At 40.7% G+C, this 16,648-nt stretch overlaps 1 protein-coding gene across 6 annotated transcripts in view; it reads left to right on the top strand.

Moving 5' to 3' along the window:
* Positions 1-16,648, top strand: part of nrg2a (neuregulin 2a) — a 94,863-nt gene that overhangs the window by 60,316 nt on the left and 17,899 nt on the right. For all 6 annotated transcript variants that reach the window (XM_017492567.3, XM_017492565.3, XM_017492568.3 and 3 more), the window contains exon 4: positions 13,431-13,551. In XM_017492567.3, coding sequence (XP_017348056.1) covers positions 13,431-13,551 — 121 coding nt within the window. The remainder of the gene's footprint in view (positions 1-13,430; positions 13,552-16,648) is intronic.

Raw genomic sequence — 16,648 nt, 5'->3', positions numbered from 1 at the left:
ACACACACACACACACACCAAGGCTTTTTCCAAAGATAAAGTTGATTGCATCCATTAATAACAATGGTCAATGCTAAACGTGTGAACGTCTGAGTAAAGGTTGGCTAAAGCTATCAAGGGAAAGAAAGACAGAGAGAGATCTTGGGGCTATGGTTAATGAAGACAAGCAGCCGCCATCATCTTGCTTCCCCCAGCGTCAGTCTGGTCTCACAGCTGCCTCTGAATACTGGTCGGAGTGGGGAATCATTGCTCAGTATCGTGACCATCCACCACCTGCTGCATGGTGGTCCTGCATGTGTGTGTGTGTGTGTTTAAGGTGATCTCAAGATTTTTTCAGGGCGTAGGTCACTAAAAGGGTGAAACCTTACAAGGGTTGAGGTCTCATGGGAATGTGCACTCCAATAGAGAGCAAACATGTGTCAGTCAGTAGCCTGTAAAGACATCCATAGGTAGGCCCTCATATTTAGCCTGATCCCCACCATACACCATACTCCAGCAAAGCAGTGCCTGTTTATTCACTGTTCTATGATAAGGCTCAGATTAAAAGTGAGAGGTAGCACAGTGTGAAAATGGACCTTTTGTCAGCATTTTATAGTCGCAATTTCATGTAATTTTCCATAAACGTATTGTACCTGACCTAATGATTGTAGGGTATGCAAAGGCATGAGGTTTCAAAAAGCCTGTGTCAAATGAATGCAACCTGTTCTAATTTGTCTGGTGGAATACTGCAGCCATGATGTTGTCCTTAAAAGAACAGATCAGCATGTATATTAAAACCCCCTTATCCCAAATGTAGTTGATCAGCAAAGACATGTTTGGTATCCAACATTTGCTTCTTTGGTTCTGTACTGGTGCTATGGTAAATGCTGCTAATATGTAATGGAAGTTTGTAACCTTCAAGCAAACTGCATGCCTAAATCATACCAGATGCCTCAAACCAGGTTGGGTGGCTTATGTGAGTTCTGACAAAGCTAGCATTAAAAATGAATAAAACCAGGTTTCAAAGCTAAAAATTGTGGTAGTGTCTGTCTTGAATTAGTTTGGTATAAGCATTAGATTTGTATGTTCGACGTAAAACAGCAAACCTCAGACAACCAATGAGTACATAAGGGAAAAATGTGTAAATTATATATGTTTTTTGCCAGACTATTCCTTTACCTCAGCTGTAAACCACTTCCTAGTGCAGCATTTAGAGAGGGCTTTGGCATTAGTTTTGGTCAAAAGTCTTGTCCCTTGGGGGCGCTGCCCCACTCAGAGAGAGAGAGTGAGAGAGAGAGAGCGTGACATGAGAGGAATGTGTTGATGGAAAATGCAGCTGGGCGGCTGATTGTTCCAACCTCATCAGTCATGCTGGGGCCCACCAGCAGCACTCTCTCTCTCTCACTCTCTACCCCTCTCTCTCTTTCACACATGCGCTCGCACAGACACTTGCACTCCTGTGAAGCAAATGCTTCACAAATACTTCCCTGCACACAACACCTGGCTATATGATGAAAGGTAATCCATTTCTGCCTAAGTTCTCTAGCCCAAACCATTACTTGGCTTTAATACAGATTTTAACCTCAGTGTCACAAAACAACTGCCAAGCGTTTAGGCTATTTCTTTCGTGCCAGTCATCTTCCTGTTTTGCCATGTTTTTTCCTCAGGCCCTTGTCTTTCATCTTGTACAACAACACCTCGTTTCTGTCAAAATGTCTTCTTCTTTACATAACAAACCAACACCCCCATGTTCTACATTTATTCATTTAGCACTGTTCTCTCATAATTTCTTTCATAGTCCCCTCTTGCCTTTAATCTTCTTCCTCTTCACAGGTATTTCATGTTCTTTGATAGCACAAGCAAGTTGAATAGCTAGGATCAAATAATGCTAGAAATGTTCTTTTGTCATTGACTGTGGCTAGGTGGCATGAAGTGAGGCCCTAAAGCAGTGGTCAGACCAAACATGAATAAAAATTGTCTGGCAAAAAGCCATGTCATTTGACTGGGGACAGAAAATTTAATTTGCTTCTGGTAGTGGTTAATTTGCTTTGGAGTGAGTTAATGTAGGTGAACTTTAACCTTTAATCTGTGAACCTTGGAAGGGACAAGTGGGTGGGCTGTGGTATCTTTCGGGGGGGGGGGGGGGGGGGGGGGGGAGTTCTGTGACTGCTGATCTGCTCTGACCGCTGTTTCATTTGAACAGATTCATAAAGACATTAATAATTTTATGGCACCCAGATATGCCATACTATCCACCTCTTTTCAGTCTCTTCCGGTTAAGCTTGCCCAGACTGCTGGACGCTATGAGGTTTATTCGACCTTTGTCCCAGGGGTCAGATTCTTTACACTAGTTGTTTGAGAGGATAAGGTGCACTCCATTTTGCAGCTCTGAACATGTAAGGTGCACATATATTTCTCATGCTGCTTAGCAAATGTCGATCCAGTTCCACCTCCATTTTCTGTTTCTCTCTTACTCTAAACTGACTGGTGCATGCTGGAGCTGGTGGTCTTGCCTAGTCCGAATTCATTACTCGCTTAAGGATATTTGGGGGTGAGTTCTGTTTTCCTCATCAGGCTGATTGCCACAGGAGCCATGACAAGCAGAGCAGCTGTGAAGGGGCTGTATGCTTGTGCCTTGGTGCATGGGTGGGGTCAGATTTGGCTTTCCACAGACAGCCAGCTCACCCCACCACCACCATTTCACTCCCATCTCTGTTCAAGGGTGGCCGCCTGCTCATGCAAGTCCATCTTGGGGGATGGAGATCTGACACCAGAGGCATGCCATCACTCCACACCAGTGTATGAGTGCATGTGTGAGTCCATGTCGGTGGAGCAGTGTAGAGAACAACAGACCAGGAAACAGCAATGGGAATTTTTTGGATTGCTTAGCTGACATGGAGCTACATCTCTGAGACCCTTTGGAGGAAAAACACTGGAACGGTGGCAATCTATAGGATTTGGAAGCACCAAATGGACCCAGATGTGTCTTTATATCCTTTGCCCGTGTTGCTGGTGTCACTTTGTGAGGGGCAGAGAGTGGCTGTCGTGGCTGGGATTGGGGTTGAGGCTAGCTCTGGGGATGAGGCTCAAAGGAGTCTGGGGCTCCAGGGTTACCCTCTATCCCATACTGCTCCTCAGCGATGGCAAAGGTGTGGCTGTAGGAGGCCATGCCAAGGGAGATCTGTGCTTCTGATGCCAACTGTGTTGCTTTTGTTGCTAGGTCTGGGGACCTACCTGGTACTTCTGAACCATTTTCTGATCCCTAGTGGAAACCTTGACCTGCCAAACATCCTCAGAAGTGAGAATGAAGATGTTGAAGAGGAAGGAGAGCTCACAGGGAACTCTAGTCATTCATGGATGCTTATCATGCCTACTGGCATGACTGTTACTCCTCCCACCACATTCTTCATTCGGGAGACCATAGACGTGTCCGTTTTGGCACCTGGAACAACGTTGTCCCTGGCATCCTCCAGCCCCACAGCCAGCAGCACCCCACCCTCCCTGGGTATGTGCCCAACTCCTCTGCTTGCTTTTACATTTTCCCTATTGTGCAATCACATGCAATAGCATTCTTTGATTTCTCTCTGTGACATCTCTGAAATGATTGTGAGAGGACAAGACCGGGCACATCAGCTATTCAGCAGGAAAAAGGGCAAAGGGAGAGAAAAATGTTAATCAAAAAGTCAAAAAGACAGGATGAGGTCCACCCAAAGTTCTTTTTGGGGGGATTACATGGCCACTATTGTTTCTTTCTCTGATAAGAATGGCGGTTTATTGTCGAAGTCCATGGCTCCTGAAACCGGCTTTTTAGAGTATTAGCAAAGGTAATGTTTTGTTTACGACTCTTGCAGATTCTTCAGAAAGATATTTTTTGGCCTCCTTCCATTTGTCGCATATGTCTCCGGGCATCATGTGCTTCCACTGAGGACTTTTTGTGGAGAATTATATAAGTATTGTGTACATGTAAATAGTGCAGTGAGCTGCTGTGATAACTGAAAAATCAGAGGTCAATCTCTCATGAACATTTAATTGTAGGTTGTTGTTGTTGTTGTTGTTGTTGTTGTTGTTGTTTAGGTGTGGGATGTGTGTCCAAATCAGTTGAAGGTAGAAGAGAGGCACATTGAACTTCCATCATAGACCTGAAATGAATTGAATTTTTAGAATTTGTTTTTCTTTTGAAGTCAAAAGTGAATTAAGCATGATTTTCTTCACAAATTGAAGTTTTTAAAGTGGTTGTCCCACATGATTAAATCTTTTTATGAAAAGAGTCATTGATCTCTTTAGAAATCACTTAGCAATATGATCAATAAGTGCAGCTGGTTTAACTACAAGCTAACTAGACAACATTGGCTGAATTTCCATTAACTGTCCTCTTGATTACAAAGCACACATCAAAGCTCCAATTAGGGACTTATTCTGGCCAGCCAATTCTGTTCTGTTTCAGCAATTGCAGCTTTAAAGATTAAAGAGAGTTTGTGTATGATTTCAATTGATTTTGTGATCTAGTTCTGTTAATGTACCTTTTATTTGGAGTAAACTGTAGAATTTTATTGGGATTTTTCTAATTGATAAGTGTTATAACAAGTGTTAGTGATGCTTTTGAAATTTTAATGGATACTGTTTTACATGCTGTTGCGTAGTTTTATGTGACAGGGCCCGCATGTGGAAAAGCCTTGGCTCTGAGTTGTTATCATGCCTGTATAAACAATTATTTTAAATCACTGATATTGATCAGAACCATGTGTTGTCTCTATACATTTATTTGAGGAGTGAGATCTGCAAACAATTTCTGTCAAAGGGAAAAATTACAGTGTGTCTTATGGGGCGTAGTTACAGGATTCTGGGGCATTTCATTCTGGTTTTTCCTTTTGGATTCCTTTAAATTCATTGGAATGTCACAATCAGAGGTAAAAGGCAATACATTAAAACAAGATGACAGGCATCTGCTTTCACAGAAAACTTTGCACACATTTTTTCCCACTCTGTAAATATTTTGCCCCTGATAAACATGCACTTCTTGGGTGCTTCAAAAAAAAAGAAGCTCAGAAAAGAGGCTTCCATTCAGCTATACACAATTTGCTGGGTCTGTGTGAGTTACTGTCTTTAGTGAATACATGAATGGCAGCCAGTAGCTAAACCACAGATCTTCTAGAGATAATGAGGCTAACATGGTTTATACATCTCTGTGGAATGTACAATCTCTACAACTGCAGTGTGCACTCACATATTTGTTCCATTACACAGTTTTGAAACATTTCTTAACAATTTACGTATCATATCTCAGATGTTGAAATTATGGTTTGTGATTTAGTAACCTCTTTTATTGTGGCACTCATCTATTTCCATAAATTCAGTCATTTTACTATGAAAAACAACACATGAGCCTATTTATCTCTATACACACTCATCCATGTGGACTGCAGCAGCCTGGTGTCTAATCAGATGGAGCCCTCTGGTCTATGAAAACAATTGCACCAAGACTGATCTTTTGAATTAGATTAGCATTTCTCTGTGGTAGGCTACATGTGTTGGTTTAGGGATTGTAATGTAGTGGTATATGTTGCAGGATGTGTAATGGAGAAGACTTCTCTGAAGGATTTGGGAAGCTCTTTTAAAGAGAGGGATGTTTCAGATAATGAAAACAACACAAAAGCTAGAAGAACGCATAAAGTCTAAACTTGACCTTTTGGCTCAGTAATTAGAGGGCTGTGTTGAGACTGTAATGAAAGAGACCACCAGAAATTCCCAAACTCATTGGGAAGAAGACTGCTGTTACAAGGGCCTGACTGGCAAAGCATGTTTGAAGCATCGTTCCTCATGTATTGCATTTTTAGCATGCTTCTCAATATACTAAAGCATAAACCACATATTTCTCTTACAGAGTGCATGCATATTGCTTTGATATTCCATAAGCCTGAAAAAAAATCATCTAATTTGAATTGTGAAGACATTCAGCCCCTAGTGAGCATGTGCATAGTGCACATGACTCCAAAATAGGGAATAAAACATTCTGAGCATTAGGGGTCTCTCCTTTCAATTTTACGACTTTCCTAGAACCGTTTGGCGAGCAAAGAAAGATAGACATGTTTATGAAGCTTTCCAGATGGCCTAGTTTTGTTTCTCCACCCTACCTCCAGAATCTCTTTTAAGTTCCTTGGCCATGGAGGAATTATCAAACTCAGGAACAAAGATCACTGGCCAAACTGGAGATGGCGGGAGCGGCCTTGTTTAGGGGTCCAAGAACCCTTAACAGTTTTGGCTTATCCCTCTGAGGGAACCTGATACGGGTCTGTGAAGTGTTTCCCATTCAGAGAGGATCCCAAGTTGAACCATTTTAAGAGGTGATCAACTACTAGTGTCACCATCAGGCAAGGTCAACCTGTCGATAACCGTGCTTGCACAAAATGTAAGAACGGAGCGCAATAGATCGAAATGTAACCTATCCAGTGATTTAAGGACTGGAGTTTCTGAGCTCTGCATGATATGAGGCAAATTAGCAAGGGTGACCAGGTGAAAGTGACCTTGCTGGAGTGGAATGGGTTGTTGCCGCAGCTCAGGTTAATGCTGCAGTGGTGGAAGTAACTGCAATAGACCAAATAAGTGATTCCTGTCAGCAAATAGTCCGGCGAGCTGACTGTGCCTCAGGCTGGAGGACTTAGGAAACAGGCTCAACTGTCAGCTTAAAGAAGAAATGCTGATTAGCGACAACAAAAGCCATTCCGGATAGGAAGTACCATATTTTCACCCCCTTTATCATCTTGAGAAAGACAGGAGCCAACAGTGGGATAGGCTTTCAGCTACATCATATCCATATAGGGCACAGAGGAAGGATCTAGTTAATTATTTGTTTTTGAATTCCAATGCTGTATCTTCCCATTTCATTGAGTGTGCAGAGTGAGTAAATATGCCTGTATTGGTGTCCTTCCAACCTCCAGTCAGTCACACTCTAGTTTTTCCTGTGGCACATGCTGTCTCAGCAGGTATTTACAGCATGCTCCCAGACATCCAACAGCGAGATGATGAAAATAACAGATACATAGAGGAATACTGTATTTGTGTAATTGACATGGCTCCATAAATGAAAGGAGGGAAATCTGTCCACAGAGTCCAGAGGCATGAGGATGTCAAACAAGACTGTAATTAATCGCTAGCAGGCTGGATTTTGGAGTAGGCTAACTAAAAATGCTAGCATGGTTGAAAGTGACAAGGAAAAATGAATGGGAACTAGTTGAACACACACTGAGTCAGCGATTAGCGTACAAAATTATTTTATTCCATATAGTAAACATTATTTTATTGTAAAATGTTTTACCATTTTTGGCCCATCCATCCTTTGGCTCTATGTGACATAACAGTACAGTATTTCCCAATATAACCACATATTATTGGTCTGGCTCTTGGAAATTAGAGATAGTAAGGACTAAAAGAAATGTCTTTTCTCTAGAGCTCTGGCAGAGAGACCCTACCAGGCTGAGTGATACTTCTCATAAAAGATCACTGAAGCGATGTGTCTCACAGGAATTCAGTTATATATTGGGTCTAGTATGACTACAGAGGCCCTCAGGGAGACTCACTCCATACAGGGAGGATGGAGGAGAACACACCACTCAGCAGTCCCTTTTGGCCTATGGTCAGAGCTCTCGGCTCCCTGCATGTGTTTATGCAAGCCAGCAGAGCACTGTTATTACAGTGTGTCTCTGCTGTTGCTCTGCATGGCATTTTATGCCATGCCATGCAATAAATAGATAATAAGATGATGAAGAAAAGGCAAAGAAAAACAGACAGATGGTGACTGGTCATGTCAGAACTGTAGGTATGTGAGGCATTAGATTCAACAAGGATTTCTTCTGGTCTTAAATATTCTTTATTTTATGAATTTTCATATCAGCATACCTGAACATAATTTAAATATGCAAGACATATGATTTATGCAATTTAGGACTTAACGCAAATGTAGTCAATTGGCTATGAGCTCCTGTGGTTTCAGACACTGTATGAAACACTGTTATCTTGACAGAAGTACCTAAAAACAGATGTTGCCGACACAGGCATAGCAGCTTTTTTTTCTCAACAAAGTTTGAGACGTACCTCCTAGCTGAATCTGAAGCTTGTGCAGCATAGTACTGTGGTTGTGGCGGCTGTGGCTCAGGTGGTAGAGCAGGTTGTCCACTAACCGTAGGGTTGGTGGTTCGATTCCCGGCCCATGTGACTCCACGTGCCGAAGTGTCCTTGGGCAAGACACTGAACCTCAAGATGCTCCCGATGGCAATTTAGCGTCTTGCATGGCAGCTCTGCTTACTCACTGTGTAAAGTGCTTTGGAAAAAAGCACTATATAAGTACAGACCATTTAGTGGCAGAATTTACGTTACACATTATACAGACTCAGAAGCAATTTGCTTGCACTTTGTACCAAGTGTCCTGTTTCTCTGGAACCTTTGTTTACTATGTTTGATTTATAACTATGTCTTACATACAATATAGTATACAGAATATACATATAGATAGACATGCACCTGCTCTGTTATTAATTTATAGTATTACTGAGCAAAATGACACTTTTTGAGTTGAGGTGTGTGATGATTTAGGCAAACGCTTTGCACAATCATAGCCTATTAACATTCCCGGTTAGCAAAATTGGCTTAAGAACTCCAGTGCAAAGCTAAAGAAGGAAACATTATAGGTATTTTTGTGTATATAGGTATGATGGTTCTGTTTATTTATCATATCATGTCTATTTACACCTGGGTGAAAAATAGACATGTCCACACAGTACATCTAAAACAGGATTGGCACATCCTAATTTACTAATATAAACTACATTAGCTATCTAATCACAGTACTATGCTAATATTACCAGCTGAATAGTTATCTCATTTTTACCTCACCAGAAGCTAGCACCAGATAAACATAAAAGCCTCACCAGAAGAATTTGTCTTCAGAAGCTATCTAATAAGTTTGCTAGTAAGTTAGCTGATGTTGAAGTATTATATTATTTATTTAAAACTGAGTGCTGGCAAAAAAAAAAAAAGCTCAAATGAAGCTGTTATATTTTGTAAACCTGTACATGAGTTGAATCTAGCTACCACAGGATAACTATTATTTAATTAAAACAGCAAAATTAGCAAAAAATCACTAGTAAGCAAGTTAATAGTAGGGTAATTATTATATAATTCAAACAATAGCCAAATCTTAGCCCTTATGTTCCTGATTGGTGGCAATATGTGACAGAAGGAGCCTAGTGAAAGTGAGAATCATATTTTAAAACATGATACTTAATACTTGACTTTACTAAATGTTTACATTTAGTATAATTATCATAGAGTACTGTAATCTAATGACTTTTTCTGATAATGCAGTAATGTAATGCATTTCATTTAAATTTTATGTAAATTGATTATAGTTACTGATGTCAATAAAATATGTTACTTGTGTTACACATGTATTCTTAAGAAAACAATATTAAGTAAAAAGCATTTTAAAAATAAATCATGTGTTCCCCCGTTTATCACTACGTAACTGAACGTCAGTAAAAGAAGACCACCTGTAATTTTATATCTTCAGTGAACGGAGGCGAGACCAATCAGACAGGGTTTACAGGAAAAATACGTGGAAATACCCGTGTCTTATTGGCTGAAAGCTCTCAATTCTGCCAAACGCTCGCTCAGTCAGTGTGAGGAAAAATTTATATATGCCGATTTTTTTTAAATCAGTAAAAGGGTTGAAACTGAAACACTAACATTCTCTGATGCTGAGCAGGAAAACAAGGTGTGTAAATGTCTATATGAGTTCCAGTTTATGTGAACATGATATGAGCAGAGCATAAAGAAAGATAATGTACTTTGCGGGGCACTGTAGGAGCTAAACCCATACAATGATAGCTTAGTTGTGCCTCCCTTTGACTAGCGACACCAAACTAGTCTAGTTAGAAAAGTTATCTATTTTATCTGTCTGGTAGTCCTACAAACAGTGACAACACCCGAGGCACGTTTTATGATAAATCCAAGCTTTTCATACATTGTCATGCACTAAAATTACTGAAAGAGCTATGAGTTTCATTTTGTATTGTATTTTTGGAGGTTTGATAGCTTTTGAAAGTAGCTTGAAAGTAATGTAATGGATAGTCTGATTACTTTTTACATGCAGAAATCAGTAATGTAATCAGATTATAATTTTAAGTAGTAATTAGCAATCTGTAGTAGATTACTTTTTTTGAGTAACTTACCCAACACTGATCATTAGGCCATCAAGCTCTCATCTGCACTTTTTAGTGTGCTGTTATCGAGTCCTTCTGTTGTTGACATTTGAGGTGAGGTGTACATGTCTCAGAGCAATTGTTCTGTAAAAAGTCACATACCTGTACATCACTGGGGAAGTTGTTTGCGATTTCACACAATATTTGTTTTCAGCTTTTTAATCACTTGATATTTCTTGATGTTTGAGTTGTGGCATGACAACTCCCTAAGAAGCTTAGCATAAATGGAACACAGACTTGATTATAGGTGTTTTCTTGTGTGAAACATCCATCCATACATACATCCATCATCTATACAGCTTATCCTTTTCAAGGTCATGGGGAAACCTGGAGCCTATCCCAGGGAGAATCGGGCACAAGGCGGGGTACACCCTGGACAGGGTGCCAATCCATCGCAGGGCGCAATCACATACACATTCACACACCCATTCATACACTGCGGACACTTTGGGCATGCCAATCAACCTACCATGCATGTCTTTGGACTGGGGGGGGGGGGGGGGGGGGGGGCGGAGTACCCAGAGCAAACTCCCGCAGCACGGAGAGAATATGCAAACTCCGCACACACAGGGCCACGGTGGGAATCGAGCCCCCAGCCCTGGAGGTGTGAGGCGAACATGCTAACCACTAAGCCACCGTGCTGTGTGAAGCAGTTAACTTTTATAAATGAGGAGTACACACTAGCATTAAAACCCGTGCTGAGTTTTCTCCTTCATTGTCAGTCACATGGTCCAAGTGAGTCAGATGTGTAGTGGTTGTTGTGAGTCCATGATGAGTTCCTCTTGTCGAGAGGCTAGTCATTTCTCCACTGTGAGTACAACCCTGTCACTGCTTTATTCACTTAGAGAGAGAAGAAGAAGAGAGAATACCAGTGCATTTTGTTCTTCACTGGATTTCTGAGTGACTTTGCTGTCTGGATGCCTTGCCTCAGGCTACATTGTGCTGAGCACAGTTCGCGTCATATTCCGGGCTGTTGCTCATTTTCACTCATCCATGTGCAACAAGAGTCTTTTTTTAAGGAAAATTCAAGCTGATTAATGTCTGGAGCTGGAGAAGAGTTTTGTGAAGACTTAATATCTGACAGCCTTCACAGCTGTCAGTCTCAGATAAAGGGACAGACTTTTACTGGCTTTTTTTTTCCGGGAACATTTCCCTTAAGCAGCATAAAAGATGAATGAAATTAGAGACCCGTCTTTGGCACGTATGTTCATGGTTCACATTATTCATTAAGACACATCACCTTTCTTGAGCAAAGAGTGTCATTTACTGGGAATTTTTTTTTTTTGCTTTCTGAGTAGAAAATAGAAAGCTTTGATCTTTTGGATAAAGTGTGTGTGTGTGTGGGGGGGGGGGGTCTCTGAGGGTGTGTGGGTTTGCATGTGCATACTTGTCTTATCCGTTTTGCAGGTCTGTGGCTGTGGTCATGACACTTTCTGTAATTATTATAGTATAATTTCACACCATGTTCACACACATTTGGGAGAGTATGCAGCTGCACGAACACTTGGCCTGTGAATCGTTAGAGAATATGTTCCCCATACAGTTTGTCCTTCAACAATCAAAGATTTGGAAAACAGAGTAATAGCTGTGTGCTGCTATGATATTCTCTGTTCTTGCCCCAACACAATAGTTGATAAATGACACTGGTACGTGCCAACAGGAAACGACTTCCACTGTCAGTCATTACTTGTTTCTTGTTTCAATTCAACAGTCACACATGTGCCCCATGAGAGCAGCTTTTGGATGAAAGCCATAGACAGATATGTAAAGTTCAACCGTGTACTTGTAACAAAATCCCTGCAAAAGCATCCGGTGTTTTATTCCAGCTTAATCACATCACACAGCTCTTTTATAGACCTGCTTACTGTATTGTACTGTATTAATTTCCCATCTAGCTGCTTCATAGCAAGGCGGCATATGTGTTCTAGTTTCTGTATTAGTTTAATTGTAATATGCAGAGTTGTTTGTATTTATACAGTAAGCATGCTACTCCAGCTGTTACAGCTCTCCTCTACTAGCTATTATAGCAACAGCTGCTACAGCTACTTCTGAAGTGAAACACAAGCTTCCGGTATTAAACTTTGCTAATGACTCCTTTGTACACACGTACATTAAGATTTTCCTGGAATTAAACGTGCATTAAACGTCTGTAATGTTAAGACATTTCTAAAACATGAGTTATTATATGAGCAAAAATGTATATGATCAAACTCCTTATTATCATGCAGTGGATTCGGCCAGTTTCTTCGTTTCAGGGTTTTGTTAAAATTTTTCCCTCCCAGAAACGGTCCACCAACTAGAGCTCATGAATTGTACTTTTTTTTTAACAATGGGGATGGAGTTGATGGGGAGAAGGGGATTGCATTTATTGCAATTAGCATTCACCTTATGAGCAGAAGTAGGCTCTAAAAATGAAACACAGCTTTTTTTAAGATGTGGTCTGGAGCAAAGATTTCAGGTACAAAAACTAAAATATATAGTGATATAGTAATCGCCATTATATAGTGATTTCTGAAGTACTCTTTTGTTTTAGAAGCAGTACTTTGTATAAACTAAAAATGCCTGGCACGTCAGTTTGACTTGGAAGGTCTAACCATACAACAAAGGGATTCCCCATCAGAGAGGGTTCCAGGTAGAACCCTTTCTGTGTATATAAAGAAGAATGTTCCGAAGTGAATACTGTATGTAATGTTAATCATCTCTCTAAGCAGACAGGACTGATTGTACATCTTATACTCCAGCATGAAGAGCTGCTCGAATACAGCAAGACATTAAGCCATTCACGAATACTAAATCAACCGAGGCACATGGAGTGTTCTTGTACTCTCTCTTACGGAAATGTTTATCTTTTCACATTGAGCATCTTGAGACGCCATCAGGGCTGTTGAGATGGCGAGGAGATTTGTGACGGCGACTAAGAGGTCATTGTTGTGAAGTGAATGGCTGTTTTCATTACGCTGTTTAGATAGGCTGCTTGACGGGATAAGATGGCCATTATGCACGACTAACACGACCCGCATGATGTAATGAATGTTATCTCTTCAGATAGGCCACTGTGTCAAAGGCTGCTTATTTTATTTCTCTCAAAAATGATGACTTTCTCAGCGGAGACCTCCGTCAGAGCGCTTTGCCGAGACCTGCCCGTGCAATTACGCTGGTGTTGTGATGCTAACGCGAAAATTGTTTGTCTTTTCTCAGTAACCACAGCGTTACCAACAGGCTCAGGCCACGAGAGAAGATGCAACGAGACAGAGAAGGGATACTGTGTGAACAACGGCGAGTGTTACTTCATCAGTGGTATAAATCAGCTCTCCTGCAAGTGAGTTGCTCTTCCTTCTACTTTCCCACATTTAATTTATGAAGCCTGACATGTTTGTGTATAGCTAAGCGTGAACCTCAACATTCATTCTTCATGGCTTTCTGTACATCACTCTGTATTTCTTCACTTTAGACATTCTCATCTCCGAGTGTAAATGAATGCTAATGTGGCCTTTTATCACACTCATTTTATCATTTGATGTTATTTTTTATCTTCTTCAATTAGAATGGAATATCCATAACACAATATCTGCACATACACACAAACACACACATACACATTTTGCTCTTTTTAGATTTATAGTCATCTCAAAGGTTGGAGTATCATTGGATGGATGGATGATTAAGAACTTCTCATTAAATTAATTGCTTTCTTTGAGTACACAACCTCTTCAGCACAAGACATATGGTATCCATCAAATCCATCTTGTCCTATTTACCCAAGTCACCCCTTCATCCCTCCCTCCCTTTCTCTCCATTGTGGGTCTTCAGCAGTAGCCCTTGATCCGCTCTTGGTCTCAAGCTTGTTTGAGAGCCAACAGGTTGACTTATTGGTGCAGATGTTGAGGAGTGTGATTTCTCTCTCTCTCTCTCTCTCTCTCTCTCTCTCTCTCTCTGTGATATGCTTAGCAAAGTGAAGATAGGCCTCTCACCCTACATGTTTAGTGTGCTGGAGGGAAATGTATCAGACCTCTTCAAAATGCCATGTCACACTGGTTTAGAGCTGGTGCAAATATTTACAAAGGCCGAGGCCTCTCAGAAGGTAAATAGGGTCATTGCTTACATTTCAATTTCAACGGTAAAAAAACACAGGTGGCTTTCACACAGATGCTTTTTGGATATCTGAGGATGACTTGTTATTGACCGAAATAGCATTTTGGCCCTTATTATGAAAACAATCTACTGCTGAGTAAGGGCATCGAGTAGCTGTACAAGGGTTTGTTTGGGCCAGATCCAGGAGCCTGTTTGTGCAGGAGAGCATATCTAAACATACATGTATATAAATGCTGTGAATATATCATTCACAACAAACAAAGTGAAAGCAATACAATGTTGAAGTACAGCAACACTAATGGTACAAAAACTAAATTATAGGCATAGAGGTTGCTGAAGTGCTTTTGTTGTTTTAGAAGCACTGCTTAAACTAGCCTACATCAATGTGACCTTAAGTATTGCACAAATTTCAGTATTTCTTTTCGGTATTTGAATTTAAATGCACATTTGAGCGTTTAATCTAATTTTAGTTCAGTTAGTTCATTTTGGTTCAAATGACCCTCGTTTCTTGATGTCGGAAAAAGGCATCAAGAAATGAGGCAAATGCATGTCACTCATTACAACATGTTCTGAATGGAGTATAAAAGTAAGGAAGAAAGTCTTGGCTACAGAATCCTAGACTGCACAAGAAATACGTAGCTTAACATCATAAACAAGAACACATTGCTGTGTGTGTCAGCATGTGTGTGCTTGCTGCTTGAATACTGCTCAGCAAGCAAGCATTAAGGACACGGCTACAACGGCCATTCAATACGCTGTGTACCCAATTGGAGGGAGCTATAACTCAATTGCTGCAGCTAATTCACTCACAGGGGAGTTATGGGTCCAGAAAAGTCAGATAATGCAGATAATGCCTGCAGGGAATTGTTGCCCCAAAGCCATCTCGTTCAAGTCCAGCAGACAGCCTGCCTCATATTTATGCCCTGGCTTCTTTCACTTTGAAATATAAAGTTACACACACACACACACACGCGCACGCAGATCTGCAGAGGGAAGCACGGGGTAACAGATGATCCCGGCCATAATTATTTGCCTACTGTGATGGTGCAGAGGTGTATTTCATGGTGTGGCGTGTTGAGCCTGCCACACATGGACACTGTTGTCACACGGCGTGGAGATATGGAGAGGACACAAGCCAGCAACCAAGGAGATTTATATTCCGGCAAACGGAGATCTATTGCACAACCTGTCTGATCTGAATGGAGCACTTTTTCTGGGTCTTCTACAATAAATCGGTAGCAGGCATAATGTCTGTCAGTTACCAAGCAAACAGTGAATTGAATTGGCCAATATATCATGTGTTATTGCATATTATAAAATATCATCACAGACCATATACATAATGTTTTTAAATGCTGCGATTGAAATATAGATGGTCTATATCTGCACGTTAAACGACTGAAAATACCTCATTGTGTAATAAGGGGGAAAAAATTATACTGCACTTTTATGCAGTATAAATAATCAAAGTAGACAAAATGAACTATGTTTATGAATAAATGAATTGATTTGTTGTCTGTTTTATTTTGTTGCTCGTTTTCCTTGCTGTATTTCACGTCGTTCTTGCTGCTGGATTTGCTTTGTGGTAAAGTTATCTGTGAATCAACATCAGTCTGCGGTATCAGTTGTTATCGTTGGTTTATGTAAGAGAGTCGCGTCAACTCCAAGCCAGACATATCTGCCGTGGCAAAGGACTTTTTTAGGTAATCAGACTGTTTACAGTAATGTTAGCTAGCATTAGTTGTTTACACACTACAGTAAAGTATGATGCATGGTTGCTAGTCAGAGACATCAATAATGGTCATTTTAGACTGCAACAACAAGTTAGCTAGCTATAAATAACAAATACTAGCTAGCTAATGTTACCGAAATAGTATCTTATTATGGATCTCATGGATCTTAGGCACAGAAACTGTCTGGTTTTGAGATCAACTTGGCTTGGTGATTGAAAGTGTCCATGATGGAAAGATCTCCATAACTGGAAGATTTATGGAGCATTGTCTACTTTAGTCCTAACACCAAAGTTAAGCATGTATGCCGGCCGAATGATTAAAGGATATGACTGAATCAGAGCAAGAAAGTCAGACACAGGACACAGATGTCGCAGTGCTCTCTGAGTCAGGACGGACTACTCCTTGTTTCTGGGTCAGGACGCTGGTCCCAACTCTCCACGGTGTTAATGTGACCCAGAGTCAGCCAGCAAACTATGCCAGACCATATTCCTCTCTTTTAGCTCTTGGATGAAGCCCATTCATTACAGAGTGATGTCTGATATATCTCACTGTTTCCACCATTGGATATAGTGCAATGGAAATTTGGTTCAC

This window comes from Ictalurus punctatus, chromosome 18, assembly GCF_001660625.3.
Source record: "Ictalurus punctatus breed USDA103 chromosome 18, Coco_2.0, whole genome shotgun sequence".
Taxonomy (NCBI): domain Eukaryota; kingdom Metazoa; phylum Chordata; class Actinopteri; order Siluriformes; family Ictaluridae; genus Ictalurus; species Ictalurus punctatus.
The sequence above is the reverse complement of the archived record's forward strand: the minus strand, read 5'-3'. Positions and strand labels throughout refer to the sequence as shown.